The sequence below is a fragment of the Psammomys obesus genome, unplaced genomic scaffold, assembly GCF_907164565.1.
Source record: "Psammomys obesus unplaced genomic scaffold, mPsaObe1.curated_primary_1811, whole genome shotgun sequence".
NCBI classification, from domain to species: domain Eukaryota; kingdom Metazoa; phylum Chordata; class Mammalia; order Rodentia; family Muridae; genus Psammomys; species Psammomys obesus.
This window is the reverse complement of record NW_026592118.1, coordinates 40,330,873-40,351,441: the sequence shown is the minus strand read 5'-3', so window position 1 is coordinate 40,351,441 and position 20,569 is coordinate 40,330,873. Positions and strand designations below refer to the sequence as shown.

Below are 20,569 nucleotides of genomic sequence, written 5' to 3'. Positions count from 1 at the left end.
TGGGGGGGGGGGAGAAGTTCTCACAGCCAGAACATTCTAGCTACAATGCTCACCCCTTCCCCCTCCTTTATGTGGTCTGCCACAGTTAAGAATTCCTAACAGTTACTATGAAGTTCAACAACAAATTTGCTGCTACTTGGAAAAAGTGAGTATGGTTGTCCCTGGTGCTCACGATTTAGCAAATGATACAATAGAGGCAGCCTGTGATGGGGAGCCTCCTCCTCCTCCCATTTCTAGCAAGTAGGGATGAGGATGCTGTTTTAAACCTTTAGAAATGACCTTCGCCTATACGTTTGGTGTCATTACTCGTATTCCCCCCCTCCCCCTGGGTGTGTGTGTTTCAGTTACCTTTGACTACTGGCTTCTAGTTCTCTGCCTAGTATAGTGCCTCCCCCCCACCTTCCCTGAGCACACACACACTTTTTTGATTTCTTTTTCTGTCATCTTGGCTGGGCTAGTAATTACTATGTAGTCTAAGCTGGTTATGAACTTTCAGCAACCACCTATGTAGTGGGGTGACAGGCATGCACCAATGCACTTGGCCTACATTCAAAGTCTTTACAGACTCTTCTCTTCCCCAGTGTCTTGCCTCGTGGTTTCTCTGTGTCATCTGCCTTGTTATATCCCTTTAATATTACATGACATTAATCTCTTATATACAACATGATTCCCAACACTGCATTTTTCCAATTCAGCTCGGTTGGCTGAGTAGAAACATCCCACTTTCCAAATAAAACTTAGCACTTCCAGATTCTTACTGCCTACCATCCAGCCTATTATTCTTCCTCAGTAATAGATCTCACTAGTCCATAGTCAACCAAACACAAGGTACAACTTGCTAGGGCTCCCAATTTTGCCTGTTTCCCTAATGTTTAAAAACCATTTGAAATCATCTGATTGCGTTCTTATGTAAATCCATCTGATTTTCTTATTGCGTCCTTCTTAGTGGAATTATTGCTGCTGACTTTATTATTATCATTATTATTTATCACAATTTATTCACTTTGTATCCTAGCCCCCTCCCTCATTTTCTCCTGGTCCCCCCCTCCCTCCCTCATCTCCTCCCATGCCCCTCCCCTAGTCCATTGATAAGGGAGGTCTTCCTCTCCTACTATCTGACCCTAGCCTATCAGGGCTCATAAGGACTGTCTGTATTCTCTTTCTCTGTGGCCTAGTAAGGCCAGGAGATGATCAAAGAGCAGGCAACTGAGTTCATGTAAGAGACTACCCCTGCTCCCCTTACTAGGGAACCCCCATGGAGACTGAGCTGCCTATGGCCTACATCAGAGCAGGGGCTCTAGGTCCTCTCCATGCATGGTACTTGGTTGATTCATTAGTCTCTGCACTGCTTCCCCCTGACCTTGGTCCAGATGTTTTGGCTCTGTTGGTCTTCTTGTGGAGCTCCTGTTATCCTCCAGGTCTTTCTATCTCCCCCTTCTTCCATAAGCTGTTGACTTCTTATTGGTTATATATATTTTTTTGACAATATCCTTTACTCTGGACACACAGACAGCAATGTGTTTTACTTCACAATAATTTCTTCCCATTTTCCCCAGGGATATCTTTAAACAGGATGGTTTGGTTATGCTACACCTACTTCTTTGTTCAAAAATTTAGAGAATCTTTCAATTCCATTTTTAAAGAAGCATTCAAAATTTCAAATTTTGTTGTCATGTATTCAAAGGTTTGCCTTGTATAAGTTTTATTTTTAAGAACTTTTCCTCATAAAAAAATTCCCATCAACTTATTTCTAATCAAGCAGTAAAACAATGAAATTTCTCTTACATCTCTATAGATTTCCAAGTGCTAAATTATTTTTCCATCTTCACAGTCTCAATTTTAGGTGATGAATATTATTTTATTGAAAAGGTCACCTAGGTTTTAAAGATATTGATATTCATATTTGACAAATATGAGTTAAGGGGAAGTAAAGTTCTCCCCGAAGTGTGAATTAGGTAAGTATGTACACATAAGATCAAAATAGGGTTAATTACCAGGTTAGTGAAAAGTGGGTCATGTGAGACTGGTAATTGAGTTGGACCTTTAGAATGTATACATTTGTGCAGCTTAATGAGTAGAATAGACAAAGAACTAAGCAACAGAGATGGAAAAGGAATATGGATTTCTGAGATAGAAATATATTTGCCTGCATCCAATGTTTATGAAATAAGAACAGATAGGGTTGGGAAAAAAGAAAAGACATCAGTTGTTGCTGGATGTGATTACAAGTTGTTAAAGCTTCAACCACAAAAGCGGCAATCAGCCATTAAGACTGCACAAGTTAAGAGAGAGACCAATAGGAACAATCATTAATCTCGAGGCGGTACCAGTAACAAAAGGTATTATTAAATTAACAACGGTGGAACTGCTCATTTTAGATACTTAGCAGGGTTTATCTAGAGCCACAGATACTCAGTAGAGTTCTAATCATTGTGCTCACTGCAATACATAATCAATTTACAATACATAATCAATTTACAAGTGCCATAAATTTATTTTATAAGATAAAGGCTGTATAATATGAATGTGAGTGTTTCACTTGCTCAATCTAAGTATCCATTTAGGGATTTCCATATTAAATGTCATGAATTTCAATGTCAGACAGATACTTGTTTTATTTGTATTTTTGAGTATTTCAAGAGCAAGTTAGCAGGACAGAGGCACTAACCACTTATCTTTAATATATAAAACATAATGTTTATGTGATGAATGGTAAAAAGCAACCTGGAAAGCCAAGGAAGTTCTCAGCATTTGTTCTTTCTGTAAACAAGTAAATATTCTTGAATATGTATTAAAAAATAAAGGAAATGTGATTGTAATAGAATAAAAGGTGTTCCCACTAGGCTTGTTTGTCTACAAATTATTAACCATATTTAGAATTCCCTATACGGCTTTTAAAAGAAAGCCTTTTTATCTAGCTGAAATTCTTCTTTTTTTCCCTTTTATTGAAAATTGATTATTTTCTCACATAATATATGCTATTTATGGTTCCCCCACCTCTATTCCTCCTAGTTCCTTCCTACCTCCCCTCCCATCCGGATCCATTTCCTTTCCATCAAGTAAGTGATAACCACGTAGTCTGCAATTCATAATCCACTCTAAAATGTTTCTGAGGATATCATGGAAAAATCCTTGAATTTCCTTTCCAAAACCTTACCCTATAAACAGTCACCATGCAGACCTTATTATGACCTTGGAAGTCTCTTCAAAATAAACCACAAGAACGGAACCGAAAAATCTTGGCATATGGGTCTCTTCTGAGACGGATTGTCCAACCAAGGACCATGTATGGAGATAACCTAGAACTCTGCTCAGATGTAGCCTATGGCAGCTCAGTATCCAAGTGGGTTCCCTAGTAAGGGAAATAGAGACTGTCTCTGACATGAACTCAGTGGCTGGCTCTTTGTTTACCTCCCCCTGAGGGGGAACAGCCTTCCCAGGTTACAGAGGAGGTCAATGCAGCCAGTCCTGAAGAGACCTGAAAAGCTAGGGTCAGATGGAAGGGGAAGAAGACCTCCCCTATCAGTGGACTTGGAGAGGAGCCTAGGAGGAGATGAGAGAAGGAGGGTAGAGTTGGGAGGGAATGAGGAAGGGGGCTACAGCTGGAATACAAAGTGAATAAACTGTAACTAATACAAAATATTAATTAAAAAAACAACCCCCCAAAACAAAAGTAGCCAAGCAATATATATCATAATTTCAAAGTAATCAAGACCTACCTCCTTCTAAAATCTTATCTCAGTTCAATATGTTTAGCAACATGTGAAGAACGAATTCAGTTGCTTATGTGACAGATACAGAGAATCAAAATTAGATATGCAACGTGAAAGAATACACACAGTCTGTTCTTCAAAACTAACGGACAGATCAACCTCCAATAACCTCTTCTTAAATCCAACGAATAATTATAAGTGAGCGATCAAGGACATCTTTTTGATTTCTTAATATTGTTTTCAAAAAGATAACATAAATAATAGAGATGGATGAATCAAAATGACACTTTTACTTACAAAGTGTTTTTTGTTTAGGATAAAAATGAATGCCTCACAGACATCCACTTTTCTGTTTTGTCTAATGAAGTAACAGAGCATGATTGTTCCAATGCAGAAGGATGCAAACCATCACTTATAATACTAGGCTGTGTATAAAGTAGTCTAAGAAACAGATCTGACAAGTAATATGAAATTATGGAAAATAAGGATAATACAGCAGTATGTTTCACATTCAGCTTATATCTTTATTGTAGATATATAGTATGCATGTATTGGAAAACTATCAACTATCTGTCTGTCTGATTGTCTGTCTATCTATCTATCTACCTACTTATCTATCTGTCTGTCTATCTGTTGTTTTAGAATATTAGATTTCTAAACTTTTAGGTGTGTTTATCCAAAGCTGATGACATAAATTTGTCATGCATTTTCCTTCCACAATCACATAACCATATGTAAATTTATGATTCTGCTTAATTTAACAAGATGAAGGGATTTTCATATGTGGTAATTCTTTAATTATCATTAAATACTGTCATATTTTAGCCAGCATAAATACTTATACATAAGGACCTAAAGGAAAATTAAGGTTACTGCACTATTATTCTTCAAATAATAAAATTTAACTCTATTTGTATGGAGTTGGATGCCATTTTCAATACTCTGGATTTGAAGGGAAGATGATTTCTACCAAATAATGTCAAGTGTCTCACAACATCTTTCTTACGTGAAGACAAGAGAAAGTCTAGTGACCTAGAAATAAGAAACAAGACTGTGAAAGCACGTTGGTGCCATGTATGAATAAAATTCAATCTCAAAATTCTTAATTTAGTAAAATCAAAATCAAGTAAAACACTTTATCAGTTATATGAATTCCTTTGCACAAAATCTATTCTCATTACTATAAAGATTAGTATTAATTAAAAAGCTATTGTATTTTCTCCTTATATGTTATACATTAAGTTGTTATATAACCAAATTCTGATATCAATAAGCTTTATGAATTGCACTGGTTAAATTTTAAAATTATGTCATATAGTTTTTGGTTTAAGTTACTATGTGAAATCATGTTGCTTAAAAAACAATATTGAAAATCTGTGTAAAGCCTAGTTATTTACAAATACTTTTGAGGTAAATATGTTGCTTAGTGGACTGTGCCAGTAGTAAAATATTCCATGTCATAATTTGTCACCCATATGCATAACAATTTATTTACCTAATGAAAATCACAAATGTAAAAATTTAACTTTAATAAGATAAAAGAAACTGAATTGCAAATTGAGCTCAATAAAAATGCATGCACATACTTTTGCATAAGTGATCATTTAAATATGCATGTGTGTGTGCGTTTATACACCATAAAGACTTACATGTTGACATGACTTACTTCTGTGTCTTTGGGTAATCAGTATACTAAACCCAGATATTAAATGTACTAGGGACAGAAATGCAAATGAAAAATAGAGAAATACTCGAGAATATTATTAGAGTGAACTGTTCGAAGTTAATGCAGATTATCTTTTACATGTATAGAGACTACCACTAATAGTATCTTACGAATAACATTAAAATATGAAAGGCAAAAATATCGTGTGTTCTAATAGGCATCATAAATTCACATTATTGCCACATACATATTCTACTGTGTGTATCAATTTATTTGATGAAAAATATATTAACAACAACAAAACTAGATAACTAAATAAATAATCCTTTCATCAGTCCCTGATTTCTGCCTTACTGATGTTCAAGCGAATCATCAAGGGAAGTAAATTATTCATTATAAATTTCAAAGAGGATTCTCCATTGCCAAACTTCTGCTACTACTGGTCCTTCCTGGAGCCAACATCAAGACAATTCATGGCGATCTCAAATACTGCAATAAGATAAAGGGTGAGAGGTAATCATTCAGGAGAGGTGTCAAGAGTGAATCGAGCCCAGAGGCCTACATTTCCTCTGAGTGAGGGGCATAGAGATATTTGCTAGTATCGGGAATTGTACCAGGAAAGTAACAGATTCATCCAGAAACTGCACATGAGCCACAGCAAACTTTGTAAAACCAGAAACTTTTGTTCTGTTTCAGATGAAGCATCTGGAAGGCTGACTGTGGCTTTAAATGTGGTCATATTGCTATATATTGACAGAAAGTTACATCTTACGATACAGGTTTCAAAAGAAGGACATTCATATAGTAGTTTGATTTCCAGCTTTTTGAGAATTCTCCACACCGGTTTCCATAATAGCTGTACCAGTTTGCAATCCCATCAACAGTAAATGAGGATATAATGACACGTAATGAAAAAAGAGGTCATGAATTTGAAAAAGAGCAAGGAAGGAGATACAGAGGAGGAGGAGGAGGAAAGATAAGAGAGAAATAATATGTCAGGAAGTAAAATAAGTAGTAAAAACATAGAAAAAAATTAAAAGGTGGTTGTTCTAGAGAAATACATTGTAATAGTTCCCCTGGTTAGTTGATTCGAGAATGTGAGCTAAAGCTATATGCAGACTACTTAAAAATATTCTAAGAAATTTCAGTTACTCTGACACATCACATACTAAGGAGCAAAACGTCAGGAATAATCTGGCTTTGATACCGCAGTCGCTAAATTGTGGTATCATCCCGTGCTAAAGCTGGCTATAAACAATCTAGTTGTAGCACCAGAGCCCAGAGGATGGATTATTTGAATTCAAAGAGGGGGGAAATATTTTCTTAAAAGATCATAATCATCATCAAAATGCATCATTCAGAAGGCAATCCCAACCCAGTCAAGAGCTGGTGAGGGTGAAAATCAAATTCAGTCCACGGAGCTTAGCAAGGGTGGGAAAGAGCGCAACCGAGCCACTGCCGGCCAAATTTCATCTTTAGTTTATAGGCCCAATATATTTTGTTCATCAAAAGTTCCGTTTGATCCAGTGCTAAAGGCTTTAGAAACTAGAACCCAAAGTGAATACCCTAAGCATTCAGCATAATTGCCTTAGCAGTTAGAGCTAACAGGCAGGGTCCTATGTAAAACAGTATTCATTGAGGTGCAAAAACCTGTAGGCAAGACTAACAATGAGATTATGTAGGTGGTGTTAATGAGGTCATTTGGGCAGATGAGGTTTCGACAGGGAGTCTTTATAGGCTAGTGAACCTGGCTTACTATCTTGCTCTAGAGAAGTGAAAAGTTAGTATTCAGATAGTAAGAAAATTTTAAAGCTGTTAAATATATTTGCTAAGAAGAAAAAGGACCTATTTTTATAAATAAATTTAAAAAACAAAATTAAAGTATGGGAAGATTTTTAAAAATTATAACCAAAAATATAACATGTGAAGAAAAACGGGTTGTGAAAAGGAGCATCTGTAATCTTTGACTATACTTGCACACTCTCATACTGTTGTCCTTTGAACCTAGTAATCAATGTTTTGTTTTGTTTTTTTTCTTTTTATGGACCCTAATTCTTTAACAACAGGTAGATAAAATTTTAAATTATAATTTTCAGATAGATATGATCTAAGGAGGTGCAGTTACTGCCCAGGATTGCAACGAACTGGTGAATGCACGTGCATTGAATAAAATTTAATAGCAAACACACTAAAAACATGCTTGTGCTACTCAGCAGTATACTGCCAGATATGTACAATGTTTGGCGTACAGCAAGTGTCTGGTCGAGACTAATAAGTCAAAGCACAGGAAACACCTATATGTATTTGTATTACGTGTTTTTAAATAATTTACATAAAAGTAATACATGGAAGAGAACAGTACAATGGAGACCTTGTCTGTGTTTAATATCAACTATGTAACATTGCGATTTTCCCCTATGGAAATTTACTTCAGTTTTGTTAATCAGCACAAGGAACTGTTAGTTCAAGAAGAAGGAGTAGAAACAGGTAAAGTTAATTTGTCAATTTGAAATCAGTTTCGGAAGATTCTGGAAAATTTTACAATTTTTGGTTGTAAAATTTGAACTACAGACATAAAGCGTGTGATATTAAAATAATCCATTGGTAGGTATCATTCAGTGGCTCTGAAAACTCAAAATGATTTCCTTGATTCACAATTACGTACTTGATCTTTCAATAATGTTGCCCTTGGTTTGTCAAGCCGGGAGGCTTAGTACTGTAATTTACCAGTGACTCGTGTTAACTATTAAGTTTGGAGCATCGGGGCTGGAGAGATAGCTTAGTGGTTAAGAGCATTGTCTGCTCTTCCAAAGGACCGGAGTTCAATTCCCAGCAGCTCACAACTGTCTGTAACCTCAGTTCCAAAGGATCTGACACCTTCACACTAATGCACATAAAATAAAATTAAAAAAAAAAAAGTTTGGAGCATCGCGATTGTGATGATCCTCTGGCCCATGCTCTGCCAAGTTCTCCTACACCATGTCCAAGCAGCCTTCGTCCCCTACTCACATCTGTCTTGGAGACACATAGGACCACTCCAAACTGCTATTTAGTCAGGAACTCAAGCTATCCATTGTCCGCATGCCATGATTTAGCAAAGGGCAGCACCATGAGCGGAAACTTGGGCTGCATATTCCCTCTTGCTCCTGGGAGATTATAGGGCACTAAGTGGCACTTTCATTTTAGGGGGGGGGGAAGGCGAGAAAAAACACTGATAGATCCCCTGGAACCGGTTTCACAAGAGAATGTAAACTATTTGATGTAGGTGCTGGAAACCAAGGGTTGACCGGCAGGGAGTACCGGAGGGTCTTCTGCAAGATAAGTCTGTGCTCTCCTGAGCCACCAAGTCGTCTCTGCAGCCCCAACTGTATATTATTTTCATTCTGAGAACATAAAAACTTTATTCCATAGATTCCTCTTCTGTAGGCTTAGAGAAGACGAAGCTTTAAAAATAAGTAATAAACACTATTGTCAGGAAAGCCTAGTTCAATGGTCACTGTAATGAGAATTTTTTCTTAAAAAAATAAAATAAAACAAAAACATAGTGTTAACAATATGGAACATAGTCCCATTTTCCAAGTTGTATTTTCCTTCCAATGTATTATATTTGTGTGTGTGTATGAGAGAGAGAGAGAGAGAGAGAGAGAGAGAGAGAGAGAGAGAGAGGAGTAGAGATGGAGGTCAGAAGAGAGTGTATAGGTGCCTTTTCTCTCCTACCACATGGGTCCCAGGGACACCTTTGCCCAGTGAATCATCTTGCCAGACCTTTAGACTTTATCTTTCTTAAAAATATTTTTTCTTTATTATTATTATTTATTACAATCTATTCACTTTGTATCCCAGTTGTAGCCCCCTCCCTCATCTCCTCCCAGTCCTATCCACCCTCCTTCTTCTCCCCCTATACCCCTCCCCTGGTCCACTGATAGGGGAGGTCCTTCTTCCCTTCCATCTGACCCTCGCCTATCAGGTCTCATGAGGACTGGCTGCATCCTCTTTCTCTGAGGCCTAGTGAGGCCACATCGCCAGAGGAGAGATGATTGAAGAGCCAGCTACTGATTCCATGTCAGAGAAAGCCCCTGCTCAGATATAATTTGGGTTGACTGTATTTTTTTATTTTTATTTTTATTTTTTATGTTAACTACAATTTATTCACTTTGTGTCCCAGCTGTAGCCCCTTCCCTCATTCCCTCCCAATTCCACCCTCCATCCTTCTTATCCCCCTATACCCCTCTCCAAGTCCACTGATAGGGTAGGTCCTCGTCCTCTTCCATCTGACCCTAGCCTATTAGGTCTCATCAGGACTGGCTGCATTGTCTTCCTCTGTGGCCTGGTAAGGCTACTTACTCCTCCCTCAGGAGGAGGTGATCAAAGAGCCAGCCACTGAGTTCATGTCAGAGACAGCCCCTGTTCCCCTTACTAAGGAACTCACTTGGATACTGAGCTCATATTTGCTGAGGATATAAGTACATTAAAGTTTACCATAACTGGATCCATCTTTTAAAATATGAGAGAAGAGTTATAAATTCATCATATTTAGACATTCACACAAATTTACATACAGAATTCAACAAATGTAACCATTTTAATTTTTTTGTTTTCCCCAAATATTATTACAAAGAGAGCCGAACACTGGATTAAAATGAGAACAACCTCGAAGATCATCACAAAAGCTTTCTGCATAAAAATCATTATAAGCGCTCCATTCTATGTTTCCATGAGATAGTATACTATTGTTATTTCTTCTTCTGAGTTTGTCTGAGGGAAGAAACAAAGACTGTAAGATTTTTAATAAATAATAGTGACTCACGATAATTGGAAAGTATATTTATAAAAATATCCTCTGACACATATAGTATGAAATTAGGTACTTCTTCCCAGAAAGGGAAAACATTGATTATTTGTTCATGTCTTAATTAAATTGAATTCTAACAATTTGAAGTTTGACATAGTATATATAGTATAGTTAAAATAGATTTTGAGTGAATAAATTTAGGAGTGTTTTGTCTTACTTAGACTATACAGGTCCTAAGGAAGCAAATTAAAAATCTTAAAGATAAGAACCTTTCATTGCACAATTAAAGCTTCTAAAATAAAACAGGAGAAATCCATACTAAATAGAACTATGGAGCAGCTCTAGGTAATGTCCGACACTTCAGCTTTAATATTCAATTTCTAGGTTACCTGGTAGACCTACTGGGTCACAAAATCACATTTCATTGAGAGAGTGAGCAGGCAAGCCCCTTCCTACCCATGTTCATATGTCAACTTTCAGAACAGAAAGAAGCAGCTTCTTGCTAAAATATATACTGAACCCATCTATAATCTCCACTATTCATTTTCATCATTCCAGCACTCTCTCATCAAGTTATTCCTAAACTTTCAAGAAAGTGTGCTGCTCCTACAGACTTATGTAACTACAGTGGACGTTAATGCCACCGATTTATAGAAATTGTGAACTGTGTATCTGATGAATCATGGTTGAAGTGGAAGATGGCAGATAAAGCCTGTAGCCTTGCACCTGCGGCTTGGCATAACTTGTCTCTTCATGATTGGTTTTAGTAGAAGGTTTGAGCTACAGGAAACCTCAGGAGTTCTGGGTAGTGGGATTGTCTCCATGGCTTTTCACTTAGCTGCTGGATTTCTTATTGCCCAATGGACTTACTGCAAATGTGCTGTGAGGACGCCCATCCACAGGAGAGTGGTCACAGACACATAAGTTTGCTTCTGGAAGCAATTCCTAAATTAAACAAAGAAAATCAGGCGTTGGCTTTTTTTTCCCTTTCCTCAGTCTTAGGACTTATGAAAATAATTTGCAATATCAGTTAAATAAATTAAAAAAAACTATCTTGGTAGGTTAATACAAGTTTGTTTCACAGGTGATACTCATAGGTTTTCAAAACAGAAACAGTTTGTTAGACATGAAGTTGAATATTGGAATCATAATAAATGAACCAAAGAGAAAAAGAAACTGATTCTCTGCCTTTACCTCCTAAGCTGGAATTGTTTTTAATATCCATATGTATTTTTATAGCTGTAAATAACACAGTGATTTATTTTTATAGCATATGCTATTTGTCCTTTCTTATCTCGATTTTATTTTGAAATGCTACCCATTTCTTCTAGTCAGTTTTAACCAGGATGAATAAAGAGGAATTTCTTGCCCTAAGCTATGACAGCAACAGCAATCATCTCTTAGGCTAAAGTGTCTTGACTATTCATTACTATACTTCTGGTATTTCCACTTCTAGGACCATGGAGATCCTGCCATAATATCTGTTAAAACCTGTTGAATTTTCCCATTTGCACTGAAAACCACTTTATATACTCAAAAGTATAGTTTGCATTTTATCTGTAAAAGCAAAGTGATTATTTATTGATAAATGGTATGGAATGTCATTTTTTTTTAATTTTTTTTTTACCTAAGTAGCATCAGACATTACAAAGATTTTGTCTGAAGGGCAAAAGGATTACATTGCATTTGAATAGACCATGTGACAAGCCTTCCTTAGACTTCATGTATGATATGAAAGGATGATCTCCATTCATGAAATACACAAGGGAAATTATAATTGTACCAGGAAAGAAGAAACGCGAGGAGGGATGTGGTGAGAGTGTCAGGGGTACTGGTAGTGGTTTGATGCATGTAAATATTATTTCTTATAAATAATTCTTTTCAAATACATCTCTGAAGTTCCAGGGCTCTGTTTAAGAGACGGGTTGTATATGCTTTAGCTGACTATATGTCAACTTTCTTCAAGATAGCAGCAACATTAATTCAGACAGAAAAAAAAAAATGGCTTCCAAAATATCCCTTTCCTTCTCTTTCTTGTAAAGGAGTATGTCACCTGATGCTGGCAGATGAGAACTGGGGAGATGTTCAAGTTATACTTTACTGTCAGAATCTAACAAACACATTTTCATCTAAATTATTTTGTCAACAGCCTTGTAGTGCCCTTGCTAACCTTATTTGGCACCAGTGCATAATTAGATACACAGGGGTGTGACTCCAATTGAAGGTGTTGGCATTGTAGCACTCTGTGAAAATATTAACTATGAGGTTAACTCCAATTTTCTCTTCTTTAATTAAATGCACATGGTACTAATGAGGTAACCTACTGTTCCTTGATAGCACTAATTAGCTAAGAGGAGAGCACACTCTCACACTGCAATTTAAACCTAAAAATAAGGTTGGAATATGCTAATTGCAGGCAATTTAAAACAGTACAAGTTGGAGAGCTAGTCATAATAAGAGAAGCTGACTGCTTTACAGCTAGGCAGCTGTAACTTTGGTTAAAATCAAAACAAGCCACACAGTTTTTGGACTGCTATTTAACAAGGTCATGCGCGTCCTTAAAAATCGGATGTTACCTCATATGAAGACAATATGCCAGACCAACACCACTGAAAACAATATCCTCAGAAAAATACTCTTCCTGAAGAAGCCAGAAATATATCTCACAAGAACCACAGAGACACTGTATTTAAAACGGAAGATTAAGCTCCATAAATAATTTGTATCAACTTTTCTTCAAGAAGATCCAAATTAATGAAAATGCTATAACTGGAACCTTGGAAATCAACAAAACTAGTGGAGATGCTGACAGTTTGTCATCTCATCTGGGTTAAGGGAAGATGCAAAGAAGAGGAAGCTTTATCCCTTAAGGACCACATGATGTGATTAGAAGATGATGTATAATGATGGCAAGAACTAAGAGCTGCAGAAACATGAGCATCAGTGATCATCACTTCAGCAATGCAGGTGCTTAAGGATACCTCCCTAGAAGATTTCTTCTGCTGCTTTCAGACTATGAGGTGGAGGTTTCGCAAGGCTTCACTAAGAGAGAATGGTCCCTGTTCTTAGTCCAAGTGACCCATAAACACAGTTTTATTAAACCAAAGCATAATACAAATGTGGCTTCATTAATAATTCTCTTAAATATTTTGCAAATATGACTTTAACTCATAATCTTAGAAAGAACTGTCCTGCAAAGCAAGAGTTTAGAGGAACCTCATCAATCGTCAAAAACATTATCTTATGATTTCATTGGTTCAAAGCATATTTTAATCATTTTTTAATATGCTAAAGTCCATAGCAGGTCTTATATTTTTAACAAGCAACTTTGATAAACAAAACTACTCATGCCAAGTTATCACTGAAAACACAAAGAGAGAAAGCTCAATAAATTATTATTAATATATCCTTAGGGACACAGAAGAAAGTTAATTGTGCTACGGATTAAAGCTGACACTTTTTGTCACTTTGCGTGCAAATTTATAAAATATAACAATTAAACAAATAAAAAAAATTGAACAAGCCATAAAAATGTAGTCTAAGAACAAAATCTGAAATGAGCAACTAAATCTTTAGACTGAAGAAAAACTTCAGAGAAAAAAGCAATCCATTTGAAAAGCAAAAGCATTTAAGCAACTAACTCTCAATGAATAATTCCTGGAGTTAAAAGTGTGTAAACAGAATTTGCACAACTGTTAGCCAGCCATTATATCTTGCCAACAGATTTAAGAAAAGAAACTGTGCTTCGAAAAAAAATCCACCCACTTCCCTCTCACAACTGCCCCAACAATTTATACTACAGAGGGAGACAGAATGTTGGCAAGAGATGCTAATAAAGCTTCTTACCAGCCAGACTTTACCAGACCCATGAAGTTGCAGGTTAGTAAAGAATAAGGGAGACAGATGAAATCAGACAGCTACTTAGAAAGCAGTCTCCTGGAGGCAACCTGACACAGTCCAGCAAATCACAGGGAAACCCAATGCGAACGGATGTTTTAAGTGTTTGCATCTGTTTCAAATAAGCACCAACAGTGAGAAGGCCAGGACAATGTATTGGAAAGGGCTTTCAACATGAACTTCAGAAGAAATCTAGTCTTCAGCTAAATATGGATCATTGCTCAAAATAAGGATATTGGCTCTGGAGACAGTCGGCCGGGGTTCAGATACTGACTCAACACTTAGCAGTGCTGTGACCTTGACTAAAGCACTTAAGTGTTCTTGCTCTTTTTCTTCAGGTGGCAAAGAAGCACTGTAACAGGGTTGTTAAATATACAGAATAGTGAAGTACATGGAATAATGGTAGCAGTCATAAACTTAATATTTATTAGCTAAGTATTTCATATATATTCATATATATTAACCATTGCTGCAGAGTAGCATTCAAGTCCTTTTTTCAAATAAAATTTACTGGATCTCCTATATGTAAAACACCATTCCTTCCCCTGGGGGTTGCAGCCTTACCAGGCCACAGAGGAAGACAATGCAGCCAATCTTGATGAGACCTGATAGACTAGGGTCAGAGGGAAGGGGAGGAGGACCTCCACTATCAGTGGACCATAGGAGGGGCATGGGGGGGGGGAGAAGCAGGAGGGAGGGAGGGATTGGGAGGAGATGAGGAAGGGAGCTACAGCTGAGACACAAAATGAATAAATTGAAATAAGTAAGTAAATAAATATATAAGAAAAAAAAAAAACACCATTACAAAGACCAAAGACATGTTATCTGTAATCAAATGACTATGCCAGTTTTCTAGCAGTAAACTTTATGATGTAAGTCAAAGCCTCTTCCTCTCTCTCTCTCTCTCTCTCTCACACACACACATATATTTCTCTGAGTTAAAATCTCGTGTAGCAAAGCAAAAAGCCAATACGGCTGGATATATGTGTGTACTATTGCAAGATGAAATGACTTGTATGAAAGAGAATATATTTTGAGAAGTTCACAAAGATATACTTTTCTAAAAAAAAAAAAAAACAAGTATGATTATAGTGATCTTTACCAACAAATGAAAATATTTTAAATTATAATTTCTTGAAGTTGACTGAAGAGTACATACATTTTTCTTTAAAGTGTGTGAAACTACACACTTTGACGTAAAATAATGTCTGGGAAGGTATACTGTTGTCCATTTCAAGGTTACTAGAGAAATCAAGTGGCATTGTAAAAAACAAAAAGCACACTTTAAAACAACATTAAAAATGAGTCTATGAATGGATTTATCCTCTCTGTTTGGTATATTGGTTTATTTAACTGTTTTGGCTATTCATCTTGCCTGATGGAAACTGTTCATAGGCACTGGGGCAGCAGATTTATAAGAGGATGAGACCTGTGAGGTTTATAAAAACCACACCAACTTTACCTAGCTACCCATGGAAAATGGATGAAAATTGCCTACGTTAGTGCAGACAAATTTTAATCCAGTAATATCACTGCGCTGGCAAAGAATCATGTCCAAAGGCCTTCTAGATCTCTGTGATCTGGCTGTAGTGATAAATCTTTAATCTCTCTGGCTGGAATATAGGCATAGCCTTAGCACACACCTTTAATCCCAAACAATGATGGTATTGTCAGTTTGTAGAAGGAATCACCCACGTTTGAGAGTGACTTTTAATTAAGGAGCAGACAAAGTGAAAAATTAGAGAAAGATCTGACAGAATGAGTCAGATACAGGATACAACCAGCTCTCACTAGAACGGAGAGAAAAGAGAGGCTAGTTGAGAGAGTGTAGGGGTTCTATATCCATGTATGGATATAACCTAGAACTTAGAACCTCTGCTCGGATGTAGCCCGTGGTAGCTCAGTAACCAAGTGGGTTTCCCTAGTAAGGGAAACAGGGACTATTTCTGACTTGAACTCAATGGCTGTCTCTTTGACCTCTCCCCCCTGCCCCCAAGGGAGGAGCAGCCCTGCTAGGCCCACAGAGGAGAATTTTGCAGCCAGTCCTGGAGATACCTGATAAAACAGGGTCAGATGAAAGGGGAGGAGGTCCTCCCCTATCAGTGGACTTGGAAAGGGGAAGGAGGAGATAAGGGAGGGAGGGTGGGATTGGAAGGGAATGAGGGAGTGGGATACAGAGTTAATAAAATGTAATTAATAATAAAAAATAAAAATAAAAAAGAGAGTGTGGGGAGAGGCAGGTTAGTAGGAGAGTTGAGATGAGTTCAGTCAGTGAATGGGGAGTAAATTGAGAGGCAGTGCACATTGAGTTGGCACACATGTTTTGCACCAGCCACAAAAAAAGCGAAGTCTATGAAACCCAAAGAGTTGAGTACATAAGCAGAGAGAGTTCTACCAGGGCAGATTTACAGGGAGAGTTGCAGGTGAATGCAGAATGAAACAGAATGAGAAGGAACCAGATTAGAACAGGTTGCTAGAGTTAGTTTGAGGCCAAGCAGAGCAATTCATTCAGAGGTCAGAAAAAGCCGGTTTGAATCAGTCAGCATGGAGAGGAGTTCGAGCCAGAACAGTTGAGTTGAACCCACCAGCCAGAATTCAGAGCTAGAAAGGGTGAATTTATTCAGCAGTAAGCATCCAAGATGACAAAGTTCACCAGGCGATTGAAAGATACTTTTACAGGTCAAACAGAGGGGATAAACAAAAGAATACGATATGTGAAAAACATCAATCTTAAATATTTCACAAAGCAAGTGTGTCAGGTGAGTTGGCACGTGTTTCGGGTCAGCCACAAGAGAGCCGAGACTATGTAACCCAAAAAGCAAATCAGCATGGGCACACACTCAAAGAATTTTCACTCCTCATTTTGAAGGAGTAGTTTGTGTTGCCTTACTTTCCTCTATTGCACAGACAGACTTCAAAGCTCTTTCAATATTGAAAAGAACATGGCACAGTTATTAAAGACCCATTTTGGAGAATGAGAAAGTAATACCTAAGCAGGATAAATTAAATAATAAGCAGTTGGCATTAATTAAGAGAAACTATTTTATTTATTTTGTTTGATTGTTTAAAAGCCCACTGCGTAATATGGATTCTACTGTGCAGACTGTCAGGGAAAAAAATAATAATTTCTGCAGAAGCTTCCTTTCAGATTGCATGACCTGAGGTGGGATCCAGGAATGGACACTTAGCAAGCACCTTGGTGCTATTGACATAGTGTGCCTGGGATAAATCAACTCTGAAAATCATTGCACTCTTTAGGGTACTTTCTTGAAAGGTAGGTTTTTATTATTTTAGTTTTTTTTATGTAAATATACAGTCAACATTCTGCAATAATTATTGTGTCACAATATGTATCTGTCATGAAGTTATTAAAATGAAAGGAACATGTTCCAACCTCCAGAAAACAGAGGAAATTCAATTTTTCATTGTAAACTCAGAAGCAGCAAACTTAAGAACCAATTGTATGAACTCTGACTACTACTCTGGTAATGTAGTAGAAACAGGGTAGCCTTCTCAGAAAAAAAAGTATGCATAAAATAAAATTAAAAATGTAAGAACAGAAATCAATTATACTGAGATTCAGTTTTCAAAATATTTTAGAGATCCACAGTTCTGAAATATTTATGTGTGCTTCCTTAGTAATGGTGGATTAAGTAAAAAGATAGTGACAGGCTTAAGAGCCAGATTCACATAAATCCATGTGGTGGTTTGAGATTTAGATATTTGACACTTAGTTTTCAGTTGGAAAGTGTCTGAGAAGGTTCAGATGGTGGAACCTTCTTGGAAGAAATATGTCATATAAGATGGGTTTTAAGATTGTATAGTCCAATTTACGCTCACTTCTTCCTGCTTATGGTTGAGAAGGTGAGCTCTTCACACTGTGTTCTAGTCTCCATGCCTGCCTCTTGCTTCCATGCTTCCCTATAATAATGAATTCATATCCCCTGGGACCGTATGCCCAAATAAATTCTCTCTTTTATAAGTTTGCCTAGTCAGTATTTGTAAATGTGGTTTTTATTTCCACAGATGAGGGGATGAGATAAAAGCCATTCCTAAGTCTTATTAGCTCTTTCTGAACTCTCCCTGGCTGATTCATCTCAGGCGTTCTGGCCTAAACTTGTCTACGCTGACTGATTCAAACTGGCTTCTCCTGACTTTTGACTGAATTGCTCTGCTTGGCCTCAAACTAATTCTGGCATTATGCTTTAATCTCTGTCACCTTCTCAATCTCTGGCTCATTCTTTCTTCACGTGTGTCTAGCTTGTTCTCTCTCCTCAGCTGTCTTTGTAAAACTGTCCTGTAAGAAATTCTTGATTTAAAACAAAAACAAAAGCAAAAAAAACAACAATGACAACAAAAAATCTCTTTGGGTAAGAAACTCTCAGTAAAAACTCTCTCCTCTCTCCCTGCTCTGCTCTTAAATAGCCTATCTGAGTGTTGGTTATATCCTACCTCTGACTCATTCTGTCAAATCTCTCTCTAATTTGTCACTTTGTCTGCATCTCAAGTAGAAGTTACTTTCAAATATGGTGTTTCCTTTTGTAAACTAACCTTATTTTCTTGTTTGGGATTAAAGGTGTATACAAGGAGTGTCTATTCCATCCAGATCATACTGTAATCCAGCAGGTGTCTACATTCCAGCCGGATCACATACACCTAGAAAGTCTTTGGGTGTGATCACTTGCCAGAGCATCCATGTTGCTGGATTAAAATTTCTCTACAAATATTTTTGACATAGTGAGAGAAAAGTAACTAATACAGAAGCTTGTAGCATGTGGGATTGGTGTAAATAACCTGACCACGTTGTGTTTGAGAAGAATGTCAAAGACTTTGAACCTCATGTCTAGTAAGGTGTTTAAACGCTATATGAAGAGTTTAAAGGAGCATCCCAGTAGAAGTCTCAAAGACAGTAACGCTGAGAGCAGTGAGGATTTGAAAGCCCAACTTAAGTTTCCAAGAAGAACTGTAGTGGCAACTGGGCTAAAGGCCATTCTTGTGATATCTGCAAAGAGAGAGAAAAGCTGCTTTCTTCCCATATCCAGAGAACTGAGGATAAATTAAATAATAATGAACTAATTTTTTGATGGAGAAAATTTCAAGACTGCATTCTGTTGGATCTATCTGTGGCTTTCTTATTACTGATAATGTGTATGCAGGTACACAATGAAAAAGGGCATCCAAGGCACTATGTAATAAAAAAAATGTACTGTCTGGGGGAAAAAAAGGACACTGGGAAACTTATAGCACAGTCAAGATTGTGCCACAGTCATTAAGGAATGTTAACACCATTAAGGAGACGGCTTCTCTGCACTTGGGCAAAGTGAAGGATGCCTTCCCTCTTGGCCAAATTCCAGCCAACTAGCCTTCCAAACTGTGGAAAAGAGACCAAGGTGTTTTGCGCTCCTAGAAAGAAGCTGAATAAAAGGAATGCTGCTATTGGGATTTGTGGAAGTGTGGTTTTTCCTAAGCTGGTAGTTAAGCGTGGCAGCATTTTCATGTGTTGCTGGCTCTAGAGGCATGAGGGATTTGAGAATGAACAACTCACGCATTTTTCCTTACATGGTTTGAGATAGCTGCTGATCAGAGTGTGGCTTGGAGTCCCAGGGTTAGGGCCCCAAAAGAGAAATAAGATGTGAGAAGATGTAAAGACCAAATTTCAGTGGAGATCCAAATTGATGGAGATGCCAGAGCTGTGGGATATCTGTGAAAAGAAAGCTGCATACGGGGCATGGAAGCAGTCTGAGAGAGAGATGTGTATGCTGTCCTCATTGTGCCTCTATTCTTCCATTTTTGAGATACAATGTGTCTTCTCTGCCATTATGCCATCATATGTTGAAAGTATGCAATTTTTTGCTTGATTTTATAGGTGCCCTCACATAGGAGATTGCCTTGAGTCTCAAGAGACTTTATGGTTTTGAACGGCATGGAGATGGTGAATGACTATGGGTACTTTTTAAGTTGGACTGAAAGCATTTGTGGCTATGAGCCTGTGGAGGCCAGGGAATGGAATGTGGAGGCTTGAAAGAGAAGTGTTTCTCACAAGTATTAGAACACTTGGTTCCGAGTTGGTTGCACTTGTAGAGCAGGTTTAGCCGGGGCAGCACTGCTAAAAGAAATTAAAACAAACAAACAAACAAGCCAACCAAAACCAGACCAAAACAAAACAAGAAAATAAAAGTAGTACATTTCTGGGGTTAGAGTTTGAGGATATATGGTATCGCCCTGCTTCTAACACACTGTGTCTGGTTCAGGATTGCAGTGGAAGACTTTACTGTCATTTTTTTTTCCTTTTGGTGTCCATATCTTCTGCTTGTCTCCCTGCTTCCCTGCAGTGATGGTATCCTGTTCCTGTGGAACTGTCAAGTCCAACAAACCTTCTTCCTGAAGTTGCATTAGTCATAATGTTTTATCACAGCAGCATAGGAATAGCTTAATACAACACATTGCATAAGACATCACTAGATTTTATTATATATGATAACTAGAACACATTTATTTCTA

At 37.4% G+C, this 20,569-nt stretch overlaps 1 protein-coding gene across 2 annotated transcripts in view; it reads right to left on the bottom strand.

Moving 5' to 3' along the window:
• Positions 1-20,569, bottom strand: part of Foxp2 (forkhead box P2) — a 571,048-nt gene that overhangs the window by 110,538 nt on the left and 439,941 nt on the right. Inside the window, exon 6 of one of the 2 annotated variants that reach the window (XM_055612683.1) lies at positions 11,042-11,116. The exons of the other annotated variant lie outside the window; for it this stretch is intronic. Within the exon in view, the coding sequence (XP_055468658.1) occupies positions 11,042-11,116 (75 nt within the window). The remainder of the gene's footprint in view (positions 1-11,041; positions 11,117-20,569) is intronic. 2 annotated transcript variants of the gene reach the window in all.